Genomic DNA, 22,101 nt, shown 5'->3' on the forward strand with positions numbered 1-22,101 from the left:
GTACTATATTAACTACATAGTTTAAACAAATTATGTACTTGCCCATCAGACTAATAAGCCAAAGAGACACACACACACACACACAGTTTATTGGTACCGTTACAGATATTGAGCATCCTGAATGCCCTCCAGCCAAGAACGAAACACCAGTACACACTGTACTTTCCCTGCCCAAAGGGGTCCGTTTCTGGACAGTGCAAATGACTCTTTCTGTTCTGTTGTATTATTCAGAAAGTTTCCAGTTAACAACAGATGCTATTTGGAAAAGCGTATACATTAACAGATTGTCTCAATGTTTACCCCATGGAGATGACATATTAATTTGGCGCATATTTAGGTTAGGGTGTTGGGAGTTTTAAATGTAACCACAAATTCTGTCAGAGGCCTGAATAATTAAATTCTTATTTATGTAAACAATTCCAACCAAATCCAGGCAGTGTGTGACACAGCAATGGGTATTTCCCGAGCCTCAGGGCTGTACATCTCATGGGTGTAGGAAATCTCACCACCAGATTATTTAGGAGCCCTGAAACCTTAACCCTGCACCTATCAAGCTGTTGATGTTTTTATGTCAAGCATGTTGTCTTCATGGGTATTACAACTGGTGATGAGGTCCTTGTGTACGTCCCCATTTGAACCAGCAACAAAGACGGCCTTTTTTTTTTTTTACATAGGTGAAACAACAACAACTAGCTGTGCGCCAGGGTGGGTGGGTTGAAGATGGCTTAAAGCTTAAAATAGTTTGGATCACTGCCTGTTCACTGGTTGGTATAAAGTAGCTCCAGCCGTCAGATCGGGTAATATTCTTTTTTGAATCATTTCATGTCTTCAATTACAAATTTTTCATTCAACACATTATCCATTTTATTGTATAGCATTTTTACTTCCTCCTATTGTGCAACCTGGCTTTTGTAGTCTAAAATTTTGCTTTAACTATGTTTTTTATCATTTCGATTGGTTATATTGACCTTTTTCTCTACTAAGAGTACAATTTGTGGCATTCTGTTGTTGGCTTTTTTTGTACATCTGGTATCTGAATGTTGGGCTAGATCAGAGTCTGGTTCCTTATATGTGCATGGTATTTCTTTACTGGAAATGGTTGTGAATTTCAACACCACAAAGCAACCACTTATTTACAGATGACTCACACATACTGTAAATGCAACACAACATTAAGGGAATATTACAAAAACAATTTTCTTTGTCCATATCTTGATCCTGGCAGCTTGGAGGATACACTGCCATAGTGGACACCAAATATGGAAGTTCCATACCAGAAGAGGCAGTATGATGAAATTTGAATAAGAAACACTTTGTTAGATTGCACTGTTTGTTAGGTAAAACCGCTAGGTGACTGTGTTGGAGGAAACTTAAAGCAAATCCTCTTACTGCCTGATTCTGTCAAAGTTACTCCAGGTGGCAAAACAAGACACCATGAAAGGGGATATTTAAAAATGAAACATGTAGAATTTTCTAACACATGTCTCCTGCTCATCATAATCCAAATGTTCTTCTCAGTTTGTGTACATTCATTGAAGCACAGTTCACCCCAGTGCTCCAGTTGAATCACATCCATATCCACAACCTCTTTATGTACAGCACTGGTCCAGTTTGTGACAAGATCTGATGCTTGGTTTGGTAGGACTATTCTGTAACACAATCTAGTCTGTTGGTGTGTCACAAATCGGTGCTGGTCGTGTGGCTGTTGCTTGAAACCATGGAGATGCTCTGTTTCTCACTTAGTGTCTTAACAACAGTTGCAGCAGGAGACTGGAGCACCTTCCGTGAAAGTCTCATTCTCCCATCTGTTGGGTCCCGTCCAAAGTACTTGACCTGTTAGCATAAGTCCAGTCAGAGAAAATGAGCCCACAATGTAAACACAGCAGGCTAATTTTGACTATACAGTCTTTAGTTATTGACATACCTGTATCTGCTGTCCCACCTCTAAACCCAAGGCACTTGGATGTTTGATCTGAAAGAGGAAAATGCAAAAGAAACTACCTGTAAGTGGTGATGTAATTCTCAAACACTCATAGAAACATGGACACACAGGAAAACAGCATGCAGAGGCAAATTTACTGACCCGTTTGTGGTCTAGTTGCGAGTTGTGCAGCAGGACAGCACTCATGTTGGGATAAAGTTTCACCATCACACCAATGTCCCTGAAGCAGAGCATGAAAAAGGCTTCAGAATCTGTTTGAATGCTGAAAGGGGCTGCTAGCTTGATTTCACAGTGTGATTTTCTTGACTGTGCTTGTTTAAACTGAGTGCTAATGACTGGCATCAAACACTGTTTGACAGTAAACATCGCAATGTATTATTATTACCTTATCTCAGTGATGGTGGCAGTGTAGATAGCACCAAACTCCAGCTGCTGTTCTTGCTGCAACACGAAACAGAAATACACATATGTTCATGCACTTACCGTACAGCCATGAATTTACATGCAAACAGCCTCATGTTCCGATCAATGTCAGACTCATTCATGTTCTGCTTTTTTAAAACAGGTGAAGACTCACGTCATCTTTGCAGATGTCACTGATGAAGTCTTGGGCTTCATTCATGGCTCCTGGTGTTGGTGCGAACACAGAGAAAGTCTCCTCGTCCACCTGACTTATTGTCACACCTTCAGAAGAGAAACCAAAACTTCAGTTTCAAAATTCTGTTAAAAAGTCTGTATTATGAAAAAACAAACTTCATTGACAAAGCTGTTGGTTTCCTGAGTCAGTTAAAATATGAATTTTAGATTACACACTTTACCTGTTTGAGCTTGTAGCCTGCGAAGGTTATAGCCGCCTGGACCAACAAAGCGTGCTCGTCTAGAAACAGGCACCCGGACATTTTCTGAGGACAGAATGAAACTCACAAACATCAGTTATCAATACACAATAAAAAAAGGTATCTAGCTCCACTAGTCTTACAGATAGTCACAAATTATATCAGAAAACTTTTCACACCATTGTCAGACTTAATGCTCCTTTTAAGCTTCTGAGACACATGTTCAACTCTAACCAAGCGTGTCCCCCTTCCTTGAAAATATATTTTATGTTCTAACACCAAACTTACCCACAACAGGTCCATTCTCCTTCCTAGTCTCTCTGGGTTTTGCTATACATTTGTTCATGATGCCCAAGATTTCCTTCTTTGCCACTGGGACATAATAATATTGAAAGAAAGGCCATCAAACCACAACAAATATGTACAGACTTTATTCTTTAGTGTAAAATGTTCAGTTCCACTGCCAGTTGAGCTTACCTGTGGCCTGCTGGATAGCCTCCATGACCAGCTTCAGAGGCAAACCTGGGATCTTCACATCAGCCTGGAGGTTAAATAAAGTTTTGTAAAATATGCGACAATGTAGTCTAAAGCTGATGATACACGGGGCAACTTTTTGAGCAATGTTGCAGGGCAATCTTGCTGGTGGCAAGTCCGACTATGTTTTGAACGGATAGCGGCGGTGTTGGGAGGTTGGGTGAGTGATGGGGGAAGGAGATTACAGTAGTAATCTTTACTCATTACCATTGATGGCAACGTTGCCCTGCACGATTGCTCTAAAAGTTGCTCTGTGTATCATCAGCTTAAGGCTCTTTGTCCCTTTGACGACCATCCAGTCAAATGTAAATGCTCCGTATTTTTATAGCTTCTTTCTAGTCTTTTCATACACTGAGCCTAAGTGCTAAGTGCTCAAACAGAAACTAACATTCACGCATTCGGGGTTCAGTATCTTGCCCAAGGACACTCTGACATGCAGCCTGGAGGAGCCGAGGATTGAACCGCCAACCTTTCCCAATTAATGGGCAACCCGCTCTACCTCCTGAGGCACATCCGCCTCAGTGGTTCTTTTTCTAAACAAGATCCTGTTTGGCTGGCTGTAACAATGATTCAACACAGTGTAGCAGTATCTTATAATTCAAATTAAACTTTATGTATTCATGAATAGAAAATCTTAAATTGAAGTCTGCCCTGGTCTCTTCTTTAATGTTTGGGCCAGGTGAAATAATACTTTTCAGGTAGATTTATTTTGTTTTCCTTCCCTTTTCTACTCCAGAGTGAGCCTAAAAATATATTTTAGACACTTGCTATGAGTTATCAGACACAGTACCTGTAAAGCAGTGATGCCCTTGTTTGTTCCTGCCAATTTGAAGTCCATGTCTCCAAGGTAATCCTCTATCCCCTGTTTAGAAAATAATAGTTCACATTCAACATCCACTATAGTTAACTAGGGACATTAACTATTCCTTTTTGGGGATTTGTATTGCTTAACTAAACGTTCACTTCCATTTGGTAGTGATAAATGGTTACAACCAGCTACAGTTGTACTGTCTGTACCAGAATATCAGTTAGTAATCTGTAGTCTTGGATCTCAGCAGGCTTCTCTGGGTTGGCCTTGGAGATGAGGCCAACTGCAACACCTGCCACAGCGGAAGAGATGGGCACACCTGTGAGACACAGATTTGGACATATTATGCATATTACCACACAACTGCACTTAACTAAATGTGAATGCAAACACTGGTGCAAATCACATCTAGATATTTTATCATATGTATCCATCTTTAAATAATGGGGTTACTCTTTGAAATTGAAACTAAAAAAAGTCACATACTTTTCATACAACCTAATTTTAAATCCTAGATAGAATTGACTGTTTTATTGGGTTATCGGAGTAAAGTTAAGTAAAAATAATACATTTGAACAATTCTACTATAGGCATTATCAACAGTAAAAGAGCTATTTCAGGCATTCCCACTCTGGTACCTGCATCCATCAGCGCAAGGCTGCCTCCACATGCTGAAGCCATTGAAGAGGATCCTGAGAGGCGATAAAGAGATGGAAATATAGAGTAAAGAAAATAAAGACTCTGAGACATCCTGACAAACAATGAACACATTTCCTGGAGGACTGCATTGTTTTCAAACCTTAAAAAAAAAACTGTATCACCACACTCACCGTTTGATTCAAGCACCTCAGCAGTGACCCTGATAGTGAAAGGGAAGTCTTTAGGAATGACTGGTCTCAGAGCTTTCTCAGCCAGGGCCCCTGGGAGTACACAAACACACAAACATGAACAAATACTTCCACATCCACACAGTCTTTGGTGGTCATTAATGGACACTGAATACAAGTAAATCACACAAACCATGTCCAAGCTCTCTCCTATTGATGCCTCCCATTTTTCCAATCTCATTTGTTGCATATGGAGGGAACTGAAATTAAATGCAAGGTTGATTTTAAATTCACAGGATACAGAATCACACATCTAATAATCTATGTGAATTTAAAAATGAAATCAAGATTTCACTCACTTCATAGTGAAGCATGAAGTTTTTGTCTTTAATGCCACTGCAAAAAGAAAATGAAATAAGAGACCGGAGAGAGAGATTTATGACAGTGTGAATAATTTAGGCTGCCACTCAGGAGAATACAATATGTGAAATGGCATTCAGATATAGACAGGAAAGTACTAAAAATGTGGAGAATGGACCAACACTATGTGAAGTGTCCTGATGAAGTAAACAGTATTAATGTGTGGTTTCATGTGTGAATACCAGTAGTCATGATAATTTTACCTCAAAGCTGTGGTGATAATATCTGCTTTGACACTGGATTCCAGGGAATCAAATGTGACACTGCTCAGCACCTACAGCAAAAGGAAGAGGATAAGAACTGAGCATTCTCTGTTGAAAGAGTGGACCTAATTGGTCGGCCTCCTCCTGCTATTGCAATCATTGTCAAACCTTTACTACTGTGCAGAACACATCAGTTCTTTTACAAAACACACCTTTCAAATGAAGGTTCTGTGGCCCTCCTGTGCTGTACCTACCTGTGTTTGTCCTCTCTGGAACAGAGCTGAGCCATGCAGTGGTTTAAAGAGGTCGACATCGCAAGAAATGTTCCTTAAAGCAGTCAACTCCCTCCCATCACATCTACAACACGCAAAATCAAAAACGTTTTTGCCTCAATTACAAAGGCTCTTCATGTGTCATGTGAAAATACATTCATTTTGCCATGGTGCCACGGTGTTTACCTCTTGTACTCATTAAGCACTAAATTGCGAAAGATTTCTTTGCACACAGTGTTGAAGGATTCAATGACTTCAAAGTGCTCAGCCTGTGGGAATTTTTCTAGACATGGAAGACATCAAGTGACACTGTTCAGCTAACAGACAGGCTCAACTGAATTGAAACGTAATAAATATAAATATATTATTGTGAAGGCGGTTGCAACAATATTTGAAACACCTAACTTAAAATTCTTTCCAAGCAATACTGAAGCTGATCTACCTTTAAGGTCCTCTTCAGTTTCTAGTCGAACTTTGTTGATAGCTTCATCTCTTGAAATCTACGGTAAGATTATTACTGTTATTGATCAAGAAATAAGTTAATCTTCTAAAAAACATAAACATTGTCATATCACTGAGAAGAGAAACACCTGTGATTTAAAATGCTTTAATATACATATTCATTATAATGGGTTCAAAATGGCCATGCCAGGTGGTAAGAGAGGGCTAACACACAGAGATAACTTTGAGTCAACAACAACAGACGTCCGACTTTACCTTATCGTGAGTGTAATCAGTGAAAACCGCATAGATCTTCTCAGAAGCTAATCTGTAAGGAAGAAAAGGTAAAAACAAGTCATTACTAACATCTAAAACAACATTATTCCTATTTCTGTCTCTTACTATTGAGAAATCAAGCTCAGATACTGCTTCATCAAGTTTGTAAGTACACTGAACAAAATTATAAACACAACACTTTTGTTTTTGCCCCCACTCATCATGAGCTAAACTCAAAGATCCAAGACTTTCTCTAAGTGAACAAAAGGCCTGTTTGTCTCAAATATTGTTCACAAATCTGTCAAAATCTGGGTCAGTGAGCACTTCTCCTTTGCTGAGATAATCCATCCACCTCACAGTTGTGGCATATCAAGATGCTGATCCGACGGTATTGCGCAGGTGCGCCTTCCGCTGGCCACAATAAAAGGCCAATCAAAAATGTGCAGTTCCATCCCACAGCACAATGCCACAGATGTCGCAAGTTTTGAGGGAGCGTGCAATTGGCATGCTGACTGCAGGAATGTCCCCCAGATCTGTTTCCCATGAATTGAATGTTCATTTCTCTAGCATAAGCCATCTCTAAAGGTGTTTGGCAGAGAATTTGGCAGTACATCCAACCGGCATCACAACCGCAGACCACATGTAACGACACCAGCCCAGGACCTCCACATCCAGCATCTTCACCTCCAAGATCATCTGAGACCAGCCACCCGGACAGCTGCTGAAACAATCGATTTGAAAACCAAAGAATTTCTGCACTGTCAGGAACCGTCTCAGGGAAGTTCATCTGCATGCTCTTCGTCCTCATCAGGGTCTCGACCTGACTGCAACTTCACACAGCCATTGAAGAGGAGTGGACCAACGTTCCACAGGCCACAATCAACAACCTGATCAACTCTATGCAAAGGAGATGTGTTGCACTGCGTGAGGCAAATGGTGGTCACACCAGATACTGACACATTTTTAAGTGGCCTTTTATTGTGGCCAGTCTAAGGCACACCAGTGAAATACCCATGATGTCTGATCAGCATCTTGATATGCCACACCTCTGAGGTGGATGGATCTTTAAGTTCAGCTCATGATGAATGGGGGCTAAAACAGAAGTGTTGCGTTTATAATTTTGTTCAGTGTTTTATAGGTAAACCCATTTCTGAATAATGCAAGCCTTTGTCTAATTTACAGACAATTTCATTCAGTAAAAATAATCCTTGAAAGTGATTTTGTTTTATTCTGGAAATTAAATCTAAATACAGTCCCAGGGCTATACTGATGTTTTACCATTTTATACACAATTCCTACTAATATAGCTAAAACTCTCCTTGTATTGCACGTAAGCAAACTTCACTTGTCACCTAAATCACTCTTAAACTGCAGAAAACTGTTTCATCTCTGGTCTTACTGCCGAACATTTTCCACCATGTCAGTCGGGGCTGAGAAGACCTTGACTGGGGTGCGCTTGGTGACCTTCTGTTCTCGCGCCAGCTGCTGGATGGCGTGTATGATCTGCTGGGTGTGTTTGACTCCCACCTTCACTGCATGGCAAAAGTCCTGCTGCAGCACGTTCTCAGCTGACGCCTCAATCATCACTGGTGGACAGAGAGACGCATTAAAGAAGTGTTGTATGATGCTACCACTTTGCTACTGCTTTATAAGCAGCTGTTAGTTTATATCACTATGAAATGGTTCATGTATAAGTCAAAGTGTTTTCAGTAAATAATCAACTGACCTTCTGCTGGGAGTTTTACAGTGTTTGTCAACGTACCCACTTGACTGCTGGGGCCCCCAGCCACAATGAGGTTAAGACTGCTGGAAGCCATCTCTGCCCTAGTGGGGTTAATCACCAACTCTCCATCTACCATGCCAACACGCACAGCACCTGGAAAAACACACGAGCAGTCCCGAGCTAGATTAAAACGAGTGTACAGTAATATATTCCAGGAATTGAAATTGAATAGAGGAGTTAAAACTAGGATTCAATAAGTGTGTGAATAAGCCTTAATCTGTTGTGTTCCTCACCTATGGGTCCATGCCAGGGGATGTCAGACAGGGCCAGAGCAGCTGAAGCTGGAATGAAAGAAATTATTGTTTTAGGATATGAAAAACTCTGCTCTGTGGAAAACATGAATAGCTGAAATATAACTCACCTGCATTAATAGCCAGCACATCTGGATCATTGACACCATCAACTGCCAGCAGGTTACAAAGAACCTTCAGGAGACATTGACATAACCGCACACATACACATAAGAAATCGGTGTCAGAAACACATTAATATCATCTTTGTTCAAAAAGCAAAAGAGGGCAAACTTATTATCCCATAACAGTGAGAACCCCTTTAAACTGACCTGAGTATCATAAAAGTAACCTGGAGGGAACAGTGGTCTAATAGACCTGTCTGAGCAACAGAAACATGAGGAACTGTCAGTCAAATCACTCGAGTTAAAGGCATTCACAGTCAGTACACACCGCCTACATCAGTTATACATATAAACAAGACACATTCTTATCATCTCACCTATGAGCCTGCTGGTGAGTATCTCATTGTCGGTGGTGCCCAGCTCCCGCCTCAAATAGTTAGTGGGGATTCGACCGGCAGCAGCCGCTTTCTGTCTGTAGTCAACCTGTCAATCAAAATGAATGTTCATTCACTAGACAACCCAGAAACATGTTACCCCAATGCACTACTGTACTGAGGTCATCTTTTTAGAGTCACAAACGGCGGGTGATGACAGGCTGGATAACACTTTCTATCTACTTAATGATTCATCTACCAAATACTTTTACATTATATATAGATATAACAAGACAAAACAAGAAAAATCCTGAATGAGTGCGATAAACTACACAATCACAGTCTAAAAACAAAGAAAGTTAGAGAACATACCACAAGAGGCATAAACTGAGATGGAGAAGGTTTGGTTTTGCTCACAGCAGTCACCATCACAGAGGTCTCTCCCAGCTTCAGAAAGAAACAGAAATGGAACGGGTTACCAAAAAGACAAATAAAAGCATTATACATAGCATCAAACATCTGGGAGCGCCCAGTTTAGTCCTACAGCACACTTTTCTTTTATGAAAAGGTTTTCGTCACTATATTTTTAGCGATGAAAAGCCACACTACACACCACAAAACTTTAATTTACACAAGCTCTATTGCACTAGCGTTGGATTACCAACTGGAAAAAGCTGGCTAACTGCACAAGGTCCCATAGGCCATATGTGTCCATATCATGTGTCAACTGGTTTGTGTTCTTTTGATTAACTGGGCAGTTGTTTAGCAATATACACATCTGTATCGTTACCCCTCTTATCAACCTGTTTTTAGATGTGCTCCAAAAAAGAGTCAGTAGTCATTTTTGTCAAAGGCTCCCTGGTGGGTTAATCTAGCCATTTTTTACACAAGCCTTATGAATGTTAACAAAAATAAATAAAAACACCCTCATCGGAAAACGTCAGGATAATGTTACATCAGATAATTTGAGCAAATACATTTCCTAATCTGCCGACACATATTTTGCACTGAGTCAAGTCAAGCCAAGTCAGTTTTACTTCAAAGCCCAAAATCACAAATCACAGAGCTTTACAATCTGTACAACATATGATATTATCCTCTATCCCTAAGACCCGTCACATATGGGACGGCTCCATCAAAGGAGTAGGAACCTCAGGAAGAGCAATAGAGAAGGGACCAATTTTCTAGGCCCGACAGACATGCAATAGATAGTAATATTACAACATGGAAATGTTGTAGAATAAAGTAAAAACATATAGGACAAATATGGATAAGGGGGAACATTGAGCAACTTCCAGGTGCAACCATGCACCTATTTGTTGTGACATTTTTTCTGTACCTGTACCACAGCAGCTCCATCAGCAAATCTAGCAAACCTCCCTGAAGAGATCTCAAGTTTCCTGCCAAAACAACAAGACCACAACACATGAAAATGTCTGAGATACTAAACCACTGTCATATGTACATGCAGTCACGCTACCAACGTAATTCTGTGTTCTGTAACGTAAAACCAACACATCCCAGTTGGCTGGTCTGGGTCTGGTGATGAGCTACATCAGTAAAAGTGAGGACACCAAAGCAACAGATACACTTTGACAGCGGGCGCAGAAAAGCATCATAAGTTAAAAATAAATAAATAAATAAATAATGCCTAACTCGTTAATAGTTATTGCCGGTAAATGGAAGCTGGAATGTCAACTCACTTTTCTCCAAGGTCCACTCCCAGTCTTCGTGGGTTTGCATGGCTGCTGTAAACACTATGGTGACATAAACGGACATGGAGGCGGGCAAACGAATGCCCCAGTCGGAGCAAATACCTCATATCTAAAGACCACGAAAACAAAACAAGAAAATTATCTGAGAACAGTCTCTTTACAGCTATGATGTGCGCGTGAGGGCTTCCATGTCAGTTCGTCACATGTACGGAATTACGTATTAGAGCCGCGTCCTCTGATTGGTCCGACCGAGGTAGTGTGTAACATCGAAACTGTCCGTACCACCTGACACGCAACCATTCCGCTTTAGCTGCTTTTAAAATACGAGGAGTCTAATAGATAACACATAAGTTTATTTGTGGCGAGGGAAATTGTTAAATTATTTAAGTTGTTGGTAAAAAAGGTAACGTTACGGGATATAGGAAGAATTAACCAGATTATCTATTCTCCACGTTAAATTATCTTTTCCATTTGTCTCTGGCCCCTTTAAACATTCTTGTTAAAGATGCTTTAACAAGATGCATGCGTTGTATGTTATATGTAAGTCTTTGCCTGTTAAAGTGAAATATTTGTCATTTCTTTTCGAGGATGCAAATGGCTGTTACAAGTGCCACGGCTCATACCGTGACACTTAAACTCAAAGAACAATTTCAGTATCTGTACAGGCAATATAACTCAATTGCCCATTTAACTCCATGTTCAGCGTGTCTCTGAAGGTTGACTGGCAGATGAGAGAAGGTAAAGCAGCCTTAAATGTGCAATTTGAAATCCTGACCGCCAGGTGTCAGGATTGCCTGTCAAAGATCATCTTTCAGTTTAGTGAGAACATCCATAAATACATTTATCAACCACCTCACTTTCATAATACAGTCGTCAGCACTGATACTGTATATTTTAGATATTTTGTGTTACTAGTGTCATTATTTTGATCAACCACCTCCCACTTTTTATATGCATACATCACTGAAACATGTGCCTTTGAAATACAGTATTTTTCAATTGCTAACAAGCATTAGACAATACTGAAGCCACCTTAATACAGTCTGCGTTAGGCTACCAACATGCATCTTGACCAAAACAGTTAATCTTACCTCCAAAACTCTCTCAAACCACCAAAACACTTCATACATGTCTCAAAATAAACTCATTCAACCAAACACTGGCAACAATTCTCACTCAGAAAGCATACACTGTCACTCATTACACACTAACCTAAAAACACTAACAACAGGGAGCATTAGATATAAATGACGCATTTGTATCTTTGAAGTTTTAATGATTTTTCACATAAATTAGTATTTCATTATAGAAGACAGTTTTTGATGGGACACAATGACCACAACCTGTAATTCATGTACCAATCCCCCGAAACAAGTCTGCTAAAATACAAGCACATTTCCTGCTTTACTCTCAGACTGCAGTTCAAAACACTACACACAGTTCTCTATGCACATAGAGGTAAACATAAAAATTACTGTAAATATTGTGTATAAGATTTTCTCTGTATTTTAGTCTGGTTGCTGCAAAAATGCAGGACATTTGCCATCATTCTGTTTTGAATGTGTGTTAGCATTTGAAAAATATGCGGCAAATATATAGTTTTTTGCAGGTGGTGGAGTAGTAATGAGTTCATGGATTTTGGAGAAAGTGGTCATTGAATGCTTTTTTGTATGAAAGCAATGAAAACTGATTCACAGTTTGGTCCACAAACAGTTATGTTTCTCTGACTATGTGAAGATTTTTGACAATGTGACTTCAGTTTTGACCAATGCATGTTAGCAATTGAAAAAAAAACTGTAACAGTTTTTCTGAAAAAACTATGTGCTTCAAACAGCCAGTTTGTTTGCCTGTCAGTACACCAGACAGTTGGTAAATCATGAGTGACCTTGCTTGCTGATCAGCCAACCAGTCTGGAAGTTATGTTACCAGCCAGACAGCCCTCCAGTTAGTCAGTGAGCCTACTCATTAACAGTGGGGCTGCTGCAGTTGTTATGGAAACAGATGAGTGTTAACAGCATCTCTCTGGATTACTTTCACGCATGCAAACACTTGCACACACAGAAACACATGCGCACGCTAATTACAGGGAGGAATAGCAGGATTTCACACAAGCACACATTCCCATTATTACCAAGGTTTCTAATAGTATTATCTTGTTTCCATGGCTCCGGGACACATTGAGATCTCATTATTACCAAGCAGAGCCGTGGACTATGAGTGGGTAATGGACCAGTCAGGGTTTTGTGGTAGAATACAAGCATCATAAACAGCTCAGTGGAGGATGCTGTACGGCTTTGTCTTGAAGAGCCTTTTCTTTTCAGAGAATCTTCTCATGTAAATGTCCACCGACCAACGTAGAAATCAATTGGTTGTCTGTCAATCTAAATATCAATCCATTAATAAATAATGATCCAGTCATCTTACAGCAATCTTTCTGACCCTTGAAATTATTTGGACTACGCTGTGTAAAGAGAAAAGGCATCGATCTAATTTGATTGATCAGTGGGTTTTTATGAGGAGTGATATTCAAACAAATTTCGAGACTGACAACCAAAGTGTAGACCACTACATGAAATGATACTAGTCCACCTGAATGTGCATTTTCTTGTTTGTAAATGTTTCAGTGATAACATTTTTGTAGATAAGTTGTAAAACAATTTGGTCCATAGCAATTGGTCTTCAAAGTAAAGGACCATGTATGAAGCAACAAAAAGGCAAACAGGTTTTTTGTTGTTGCTTGTTGTCATTTCCTTTGCCTAGGTGTAGGAATAAAGTCCAATGGAAAATCAGCTTTGGTGTATGTGTGTGTGTGTGTGTGTTTGTGTGTGCGTTTGTGTGTGCGTTTGCCCCAATCACTGCAGGACTCTAGAGGTTTAAGTGATTTTCATGCTGTGATGTTACAGGAGGTGACAACGTGACTGCCTGCATGAGCGCTGCACTGATCTCTGTTACACACACGAACACACACAAATGCAGATTTCACAGCCAGGGTGAGATTTGAGGATTTTTCTGAGTCCTTGGCAACAAGGGATATTATCTATCATCCATTGACAGTTTTACTGAACAGATTTCTTTTGTGTAAAAACATTTTTGTAATCAATTTTACAACTTTTCTTGCAGAATTTCATGTGTCCAAATGTTGATTCAACTGTGATATAGATATTGCCTGTATCCTTTTCTTTGGTTGAGAGACTTTTCCTCTGTCTGTCACTGATAAGCCACTAATTGGATCCACCCTCCTATGACCAATATGGACATGCATAAGCTTGAGGGAACCACCATTTAGACAGCTCATATTTGAATTGGGGGTGCATGGTTTCCTTTGTCACAAGCGTGGTAATTATATTATGGCAAATGGTATTGGTTCCACATAATAAGGTTCCATGGTCTCGTAACAAAGTAGAGCAGAATTTAAGCCATAACCAACTTTGTCACAGTGATAAAATCCTTTTATCTTATGGGAGATCAAAAAGTATTTATTGAGTCACTATTACATGTGTGTTATGGTACGTCAGGTACATGCTAGAAAATCAACTTTCCATATACATAGTTGAATGGCAGGTTAGATAAATTAACCTCACAGGATTGATTGGATGCAGATCAGAAAACACCCATTGTTTCTGTGTGTGTGTGTGTGTGTGTGTGTGTGTGTGTGTGTGTGTGTGTGTGTGTGTGTGTAGTGTGTGAGTAGACTATCTGGATATGACTGATGATTCATAGATGAGTGGTTAAGTGTCTAAGCCTGCATTATACATGGACAATAAACAATAAGCTGATGCAACAATCGAATTGGAGTAAGATTCAACGATTAATGAAAAACATTAAAAAAAACAGACAGAGAAAATGCACTTTTTCATTATTTGTTTATTATTTTTAACAGTTGCAGGGTGCAATTAGCAGGTACCAGTGTACCAGAGAGTGTACAACTCAACAAATCAATGTTGATTTAATTTTCTCACACAAATATTTGTTTCATTATAACTCTGAGCCTTGCATTCCTAAATATTGGCTCCCTGCAGTGTTGTTGATCTAAAAAGCCTCTCAGACAGAAGGCAGACAGAGTGATTTAAAGACTTGAGGCCTGGACTTCAAAGAGCTGATTACTTTTTGGTCTGAAGCCTTGAATCCAGAACGGTTATTAAGGCCCCTCTCAAGAACCTCAGACTCTGCTGTGGCTCACAATGGGTTAAACAATCTAAGCAAATTAAATAATAAAAGAGAAATATGATGCACACATTTTTGAAATCCATAATAAACAAATTTATGTTGGCAGTAGTCAAACTTGATGACAGCTTGGTGTTTGAGATGGGAGAAAAGAGAATAACATATCATGTTTCTGTATGTCTCTGTGAAAGAAATTTCATCATTTTAGGGAATGCATCAGAATTACAGGATGCAAAGGGACAGGCACACATTTTTACTGCCCTGTAATGTTACGCAATTAGTTTTTGACCGTATGCCACTGGGGTCTCAATAATTTGAACTGGAGATTTGAATGTTGGGCATTGATTTTCCATAACAGTGCTACAGGATGGAGACAGAGACAAAGTGGATGGTCATGTTGACCTCGACTGCAAGGCTGGAGGTCAGTACTTTAAAATATTTTGTTAATCTGGAAAGGCAGGAGTAATGTTTGATGATCTATGTGAAAGTTGTGATATTGTATGCTGATGCTGAAAATATGATATTATTTATGTTATTATATACCTTCTGTGCAGAACCCTGGGTCTGGAGAGAAACTAACCACAGGTTAAGCTACATACCTCTCCATATCACCAAAATGTAAATACACTGTCCACCTATCTTTCAAGTTCCTTATTGTCATATGAATTACAACTTGTTGTTGACAATAAAATTCTTAGTTCTCAGGCTCCCTTAAACAATGCTCATACAAATATGTATAAAAAAAGTAAATAATGTAAGTAAAAATAATAAAACTATTTTTTGTCTTTAAGACATAAAGACAAAAAATAGGGCAGCTATTCAGTAGGAACAGAATATAATAAAATATATATGTGTGTCTATATGTATATACTGTGATAAATATATATTAGAGAGATGTAAACAGGTTTAACCAGCACAGAGTGTAAAGGGACATCCATTATTAATACCTGTAGTATTAGTCATTAGTACCAGTAGTATTAGTCATATTACCTTATATGGGGAAGTCAATGCAGGATATGTGTTACATGAAAAAATTGGAAAGGGTAGCTACTAAACAATTCTGTCCAGCATTAGTCAGTCCTCCATTCATGGCCACATGAGATCAGCACCGCTCCAAATAAACATATTTGTGGTGACTTGTTAAATTCCAGTGAAATAACTAACAGGAAACTGCAGTAATCTTAAGACAGAAGAAATGTATATGAAAAAGCATTGCAAGGTCATGCGGTTGTTGGGAGAAAGAATTTATTTTTGAATGTTTTTTTTTTACCCTTGGGCTAGATTAATATAAACTAGAGGAAGACTTTCCATGTGTTTCCGTGTGTACACTGGTTCTGTAGAGTTTGAGCCAAAAGAGAGTGGGTTTCCTCTGGGTAATTTTTCCAGCTTTCATTGCTGAGTGTGTGTGTGTGTGTGTGTGTGACAAAACTTCTTAAAAGGATCATAAATAATAGATTTTGATGGAACAGGCAGGAGCACCCTATTCAATCCAAGGTTAATAGATCCCACACCAACGTAAACAAACACTACGTACACACACAATCGCAAACACACTGAGCTATACAAAATATCCACCTAATCCTCCACAGTAATTGAGCAGAAGATAATTGTATGCAGGCTGCTGTGTGGGTAACATGCACTGTATGAGGCATGGAAGGTTTTCATTATCTGCGTCAGTGTTTAATCAACCAGCGGTCATAGGATTATTAGAGATGTGTGTGGGCTGCTTCAGTAAAGGGCTATATTTGATTTGAAAAGATTTGATTTGAGTAGATTCTGAAGCAAATTACCCCTTTTATTGTACATTAAGATTAGCTTCATTGATTTCCGAGGAGAACACTGAGTCGTTGTGGGAACAATGGACAGAGGTATGATTGAAGAACAAAGTGTAAAAGGTACTAAACGCCCTGAAAACCTATTTTCTCAATCAGCGTCTTAATCTGACAGCGGGCTCCTACCTGAGCATAACATTTTCAGTCAGTTTTGGTCATTTTGCATTAGATTTTCTGTATTTTGAGAGTTTTTATCAAAGCTCTTCTCACTGGTTTTAACAGATTTAGCCACATGTGAATCATCAAAATGTGATGACAGATATGCGGCTGTTTGTTTATGTTGCCAAATTACTAGCTGGCAAATCTGAGAAAACCACAACCCAACAGTCTAATGCAGCCGATAAACTGAGTTTTTAAAGGCTAAACCATTATTGAATATAACTAAGGTTGTGGTATGTTGTTTTCATTTACTTTTATTATTCTGTGTTCTATGTGCGCTGATATAAAATCCGCTGTTTATACTCAGTGCTGGCTCTGAAATGGGAAACAAACAAAGTGGATCGGACCGAGCCACACAACACTATTCCAGCCATGATTTGTGTGTCAGGTAACTTTATTGTCTTGCCCATGGACATTCTAGTTAATTTCTAGTTTGCCCAGATATGCTGTTGTTGTGATGTTAGTAGCAGGAGAGTTGTGATAAAGGATGTTACTGATTCATTTTGCTGAATTATGAGACTTCTCTGCTTGGGCTTCTGTTACACTTTGGCACCATTATCCTGTAATTGTCATGTGTGGCCACAATGGCTGCTGTTCAGCAAAAGTTATGTAGGCTCACTTTAAGATTTGAAAGTACATATCAAAATATAAAACAGATAAATTAATGAATTAGCACCATAGACTGTATATAAAAAGATTAGCACTGGTATTCTGTACACAATTTCTACAAAAAAACTTATTGCACATTTGGTTTTAAAGAAAGAGTCTCCAAATGGCACTTTCACAGTACAAACATGCCAGATCTTACCGTCAGACATACAGACATAATATTTTTAAACATATGTGGCTTTGACCAAGCTTCTCCTTGTCCTAATGAACATTTTAGCTGTCAATGTCCAGATTAATATGTAGACTAATGTGTAAATGACAGATAAAAGGAAAAACTAAAATCCCTGTTTTGATAGTTTGGTTTTGGGTTTGCCGTTGTGGCAAAGAAGAAGCTGCACTTTATGCTGTAACCTCCTGATGTGCTTTCACTGAGCTTACATCCTTCCAGTCAAACACGTTTTGCAGCAAACAAGGCACAACAGGTCTAGTCAGGATCTCATATAGCCTCAAGCTGAAGCACCAACCAGAGTGACCGTTAGTCTAAATGCAAATGCGAACCTCTGTTTATCCAAGAGAGCTGCTGCTGCTTATTAAAAGTTATAGGTGAACATACAATAATCCATTCATTCTAACTGGGTTCCTGAGAGATGACCTAGGTCCCCAGTTCCCAAATCAGTGATTGTGTTTTAATTGGTTATTGGGCAACACTGCCTCTGATCCCTTTTCACACAGACAGAGCCATTCATCATTTGTTGATTAGGTGTCTCCTACCTCTACAGTGAATTACTGTGGGTCTTACCATTCAGTACCTTGCTGCTGATACAGCCAAAAGAAATACTGTGCATTTAAAATAACTGGTTGCTGGTATAAATTGGAGTTCAGCATACATTTCTTCAGTGGCTATAACACAGTATGTCCTCTCTACAGAACTTCATTCAACAACATGTTATTATAATTGAAGTTTGAGTCAACATATTTATTTGAGTCAATGCAAATTTTTTTACTTGGTGTTCATATCATTGGTATCTTTGCACAGATAGAATCAGTCACTATGATTTGACTGTATAGACTGTATAAAAATATTATTTTGATCAACTGTTTGGGTCATAAAATGTCAGAAAATAGTGAAAAATGAAAATCACAGTTTCCTTAAGGTTGAGGTAATGTCTTGAAATGTCTTGTTTTGTCCAAAATAAAAGACTAAATTAATTCAGTATTTCCTTTAGATCCTGCATGATGCGCCATTGAGACAGTCTGTTCTGTTTTGTCAAACAGGATGTGATACAATCCATTTCCATTTGTCATGTCAGTTTGATGAGAGTAATTTCTATGATTGGACAATGACTTTTCAACCTCCTACATATATTTGGATAAAACTCACAGAATTATCATTTACTGTACATTTACTGTAGTCTCTTTGTACATTACCCACCAGGTGTCAGTAGCCTACTTCCCTTGCTGCTCTAACGCACTGTATGCTGTAAAACAAAACGCAAAAGGCAGCATATGCATGGATCCTCATTATTTCTACTTGCCAAGGAATAAAATAAGCAAACAATGTTGTCATAGCGTACTGTAAATTACAGCAGTAGCACCGCAACCAAACTTTTTCCTATCCAATTATGTCTGCATCACTCCTTAAAAACCTTCTTTCCGACACAGCTCTTCAAATAATTGAATTCAAATGTGTTTCAAGACCTATCATTGACACTAAGACCTTAGAAAGAAATGTTAATAGAAAGGGATGCTCTCATCAATGCCCTATTTTTCTTTTAGAGCAAAAAGAGGCGGAGGGAGATGCGCAGGAGAGACAGAGAGGGAGGCGGTACTAAGTGTGCTCCAGCCATCCTTCAGCTCACCCTGTTCATTAGGATGCAGCATTTGACCGGAGGCAGACGGGAGGATAAGAAATGACTTCACATTTAAAATGAGGAGTAAACCGTCGATTTAAAAACAAGGACCTTGAGCCTCTGAATTCCCCCCGCACTGGATGTTTTCTTTTCTTTTGTCGTGCCGGAGGAATATTTCCCCTCAACGTTAAATCTTTTGCATTAATAGTGGGTTTTTTTCCAGAGTAGCTAGCGTAAAACCATACCTGGCACAGGTCATATGTAGGCTGTCTTTACCATAGACTGTATACTCGCTTTATTACGTTAACTGAGACACCGGACGCTAAAACAGAGAATACGTTCAGCTGAGGGGTTTTTCCTTCAACAAAAATGTGAGTCCTTGTTCTCCTTTCAGTGAGGTAGCCAAGCCCAGTCGTTGGCATCTGAAACAGCTGGGTCGTGTCGAGAAAGACTGGATTAACGTTGTTTTTTCCCTGAACACCTCCAAGAAGAAACCGCGGACGTCTTTTACAGTGACCGTCAATCAAAATGAGCGTCGATTTAACTGAATCAACTACGTGAGTGGAGTCTAGACAAACACGTTTCTCCCAGGGAGCGTACATTTTTCTACCCACATCTGAAATAAACGGCTCCAGTTACCCTGGAAAATATGGAAAGCGAGGTTTTCACCCCTTTGCTGGAGCAGTTCATGCTCACGCCTCTGGTCTGCTGGGTAAGCTCCCTAATTAGCTATTCAAATGTGTCTTAAGCTCGCTAATTAAACACCTCTGCCCTCTGAAAGCATTTCTTTGAAGTGCTTATTGATTACTTTAACAACAATTTTGCATTGTCCCGTTTGTTTTTTAGGTGAAGACAGTCGGGCAACCGACAGTGACCGATGGCAACAAATTATCGGAATATATTGAATTAGTGGATGGGATTTACCTGAACGAGATAATGCTTGAGATGTAAGTAATTTCACACAGTCAGAAATGTTATCTGTCCCCTGCACCACCTGAGTGTAACAAGATTGGCCAAATAAAGGCGTACAGACCTTTGCTTTGGGAGCTTAAACGCACTGTGGTAATAGATCTAGGCCTATGTATGCCTCAATAAATTGCTTAAATATAGTAGACACTTTCAATAAGTAGATATAGATGCAGTTTGTTTTCCTGCCTCTGTCTAGCACTTCAAATTGTCTGCTGAAGTGAATGTAGGCTAAGCACAAAGGGACCTTGTATTGGGGGCAATGATGGGTCACACTGTCAGAGACCTTGGCAGACAGTTATTGTTAGGATCCCTTGGAGCTGTGTGGGTTCCTTCCATTTGCTCTGTTTTTTCAGTCACCCTAGACTGACACCAGGCCCCTGGAAGCCCCTGAGCTCACGTTTCCTGCTGTGCTGCAGATTAAACTGGAAATAGTAGCCTTAAGCAGAGACACACTTGTCTGGTAGCTGTGCAGAATCTGGATGCAGATTGCACATCAGTGCAGAACCTTCTTTAATGTAGCAGGCCGGCACAGATGCACTTTTGTTGGTTTTTATTCAGTTAAAAGGGAAGTAGGTGCTTTTGGCAGATCAGGGGCAGGTAAGAGATTAGATGTCAAATCTGTCTGTCTTTCCAGTCCCCTCCTAACATATAGCATGACCGGCGACAGCTTTCCATTCCTTTGTCTGGCTTAAGGCTGCTACTTTTCGCTAGCAGGGCAGTTTTTCATATTTTCCGCTAATGCCACACTCTACTCTGTCAGCATTTACTCCTCCTGTTCGTCTGTCAAGGGAGCGTTAAACCAAGGCTGCTCCCAATGGAACTGATTTTCACATCACAGGAGATTATGGAGATTGCAGTTTTGTAGGGCAACTTCTTGTCACCTCACTTCAGTATCGGTCATATTCCTAGGTTATAATTGTCTAGCTAAGGGAACCTTGTCTTGTGTACAAATCTCTCTGTTTTTCCAAATGTGTAGATTATACCTCAGTACTCTGTGTGAATAGACTTCAGAGGGGTTAAGCTGTAGCTGTGTTGCATGAGGAGCTGATTAACTCTGAATGGCCGTTTCCTGTCTCTGGTCGTTGTCCTCTTGCTCTGCCCTGTTCCACTGTCCTCGACCTCCTGCTGCTCGTCCGCATCACTCTACTAAGCCGCCTACCTTCAGGTTTCATTTACCTCTTCCACCTCTCTTCCCCATGCTTGTTTATCCCCCTCCTACTCCTCCAGGCTGCATCTACGCTCTCATAGAAATCCTTCAAAACAGAAAGGTGTTTAGGGAGGCCATTGCAGGTTCAGTTGGACAAGGGCATCTTTCCTCTTCCACACACAGACTATTCAAAACCGTGAACAAGTCAACAGTATTTTTAGAGCATTTTCCCTTATGGGACTTTTTATAGTGGAAGGATATGGGGGGGGGGGGGGTTGGAAGAGTTGGAAGAGTGAGCGAGATGGAAAATGATTTGCCAAAATGGTTAAAAACCTTACACATTGACAGGGAGGACATGCAAAGAAAAGAGCAAGAGGGTGACACGCAAAAGACAAATTCAAGCCTTGGTACGCCGAGCCACATGGCAACTCCACAGCTCTACATATCAAGACTGAATTTTTGATGAAATACTCGGTAGGATTTCTGTCTGCAAATAAATGGAATGAGCTGCAAGGGAATTTTCTGTGGTTAGTTGAGTACTCCTGTAGAGAACAGCCAGCACAGAGCTGAAATGAACTGTGACTG

General features: G+C 39.8%; 2 protein-coding genes across 8 annotated transcripts in view; one reads left to right on the forward strand and one right to left on the reverse strand.

Moving 5' to 3' along the window:
• Positions 1–73: 73 nt before the first annotated feature.
• On the reverse strand, positions 74–10,893 carry LOC119917596 (polyribonucleotide nucleotidyltransferase 1, mitochondrial). Its single transcript, XM_038737985.1, has 28 exons — positions 10,775–10,893; positions 10,411–10,471; positions 9,444–9,518; positions 9,075–9,180; positions 8,905–8,954; positions 8,704–8,767; positions 8,576–8,623; positions 8,322–8,435; positions 7,959–8,145; positions 6,560–6,611; positions 6,285–6,342; positions 6,029–6,125; positions 5,825–5,927; positions 5,571–5,641; positions 5,307–5,343; positions 5,141–5,207; positions 4,951–5,040; positions 4,759–4,812; positions 4,330–4,439; positions 4,103–4,174; positions 3,256–3,319; positions 3,067–3,150; positions 2,761–2,844; positions 2,520–2,626; positions 2,328–2,383; positions 2,084–2,162; positions 1,925–1,972; positions 74–1,833 (listed from the first exon to the last, which is right to left on the reverse strand). Exons 1-28 carry the CDS (start codon positions 10,891–10,893, stop codon positions 1,678–1,680), a joined length of 2,313 nt encoding a protein of 770 aa, XP_038593913.1. The 3' UTR covers positions 74–1,677.
• An 8,514-nt stretch (positions 10,894–19,407) lies between these two features.
• The window catches only part of LOC119917478 (girdin-like), a 69,612-nt gene continuing 66,918 nt past the window's right edge, over positions 19,408–22,101 (forward strand). For all 7 annotated transcript variants that reach the window (XR_005447286.1, XR_005447287.1, XM_038737827.1 and 4 more), the window contains exons 1-2: positions 19,408–20,112; positions 20,247–20,347. Coding sequence is in view for 5 of the 7 variants with exons in the window: in XM_038737827.1 (XP_038593755.1) it covers positions 20,050–20,112; positions 20,247–20,347 (164 nt within the window). In the remaining 2 variants the exon portion in view is untranslated. The remainder of the gene's footprint in view (positions 20,113–20,246; positions 20,348–22,101) is intronic.

The sequence above is a fragment of the Micropterus salmoides genome, unplaced genomic scaffold (genome assembly GCF_014851395.1).
Source record: "Micropterus salmoides isolate LMB-PRFRI ecotype aquatic unplaced genomic scaffold, ASM1485139v1 Ms_hic_scaffold_22, whole genome shotgun sequence".
Lineage (NCBI taxonomy): Eukaryota > Metazoa > Chordata > Actinopteri > Centrarchiformes > Centrarchidae > Micropterus > Micropterus salmoides.

Coding starts and splice junctions, on each gene's coding strand:
- LOC119917596 (XM_038737985.1), bottom strand. CDS start 10,893: ATGAGGTATTTGCTCCGACTGGGGCATTCGTTTGCCCGCCTCCATGTC. Junction 6,612..7,958: donor ATGGTGGAAAATGTTCGGCA/GTAAGACCAGAG, acceptor TCTTCCTTACAG/ATTAGCTTCTGAGAAGATCT. Junction 5,344..5,570: donor ATTATCACCACAGCTTTGAG/GTAAAATTATCA, acceptor TTCTTTTTGCAG/TGGCATTAAAGACAAAAACT.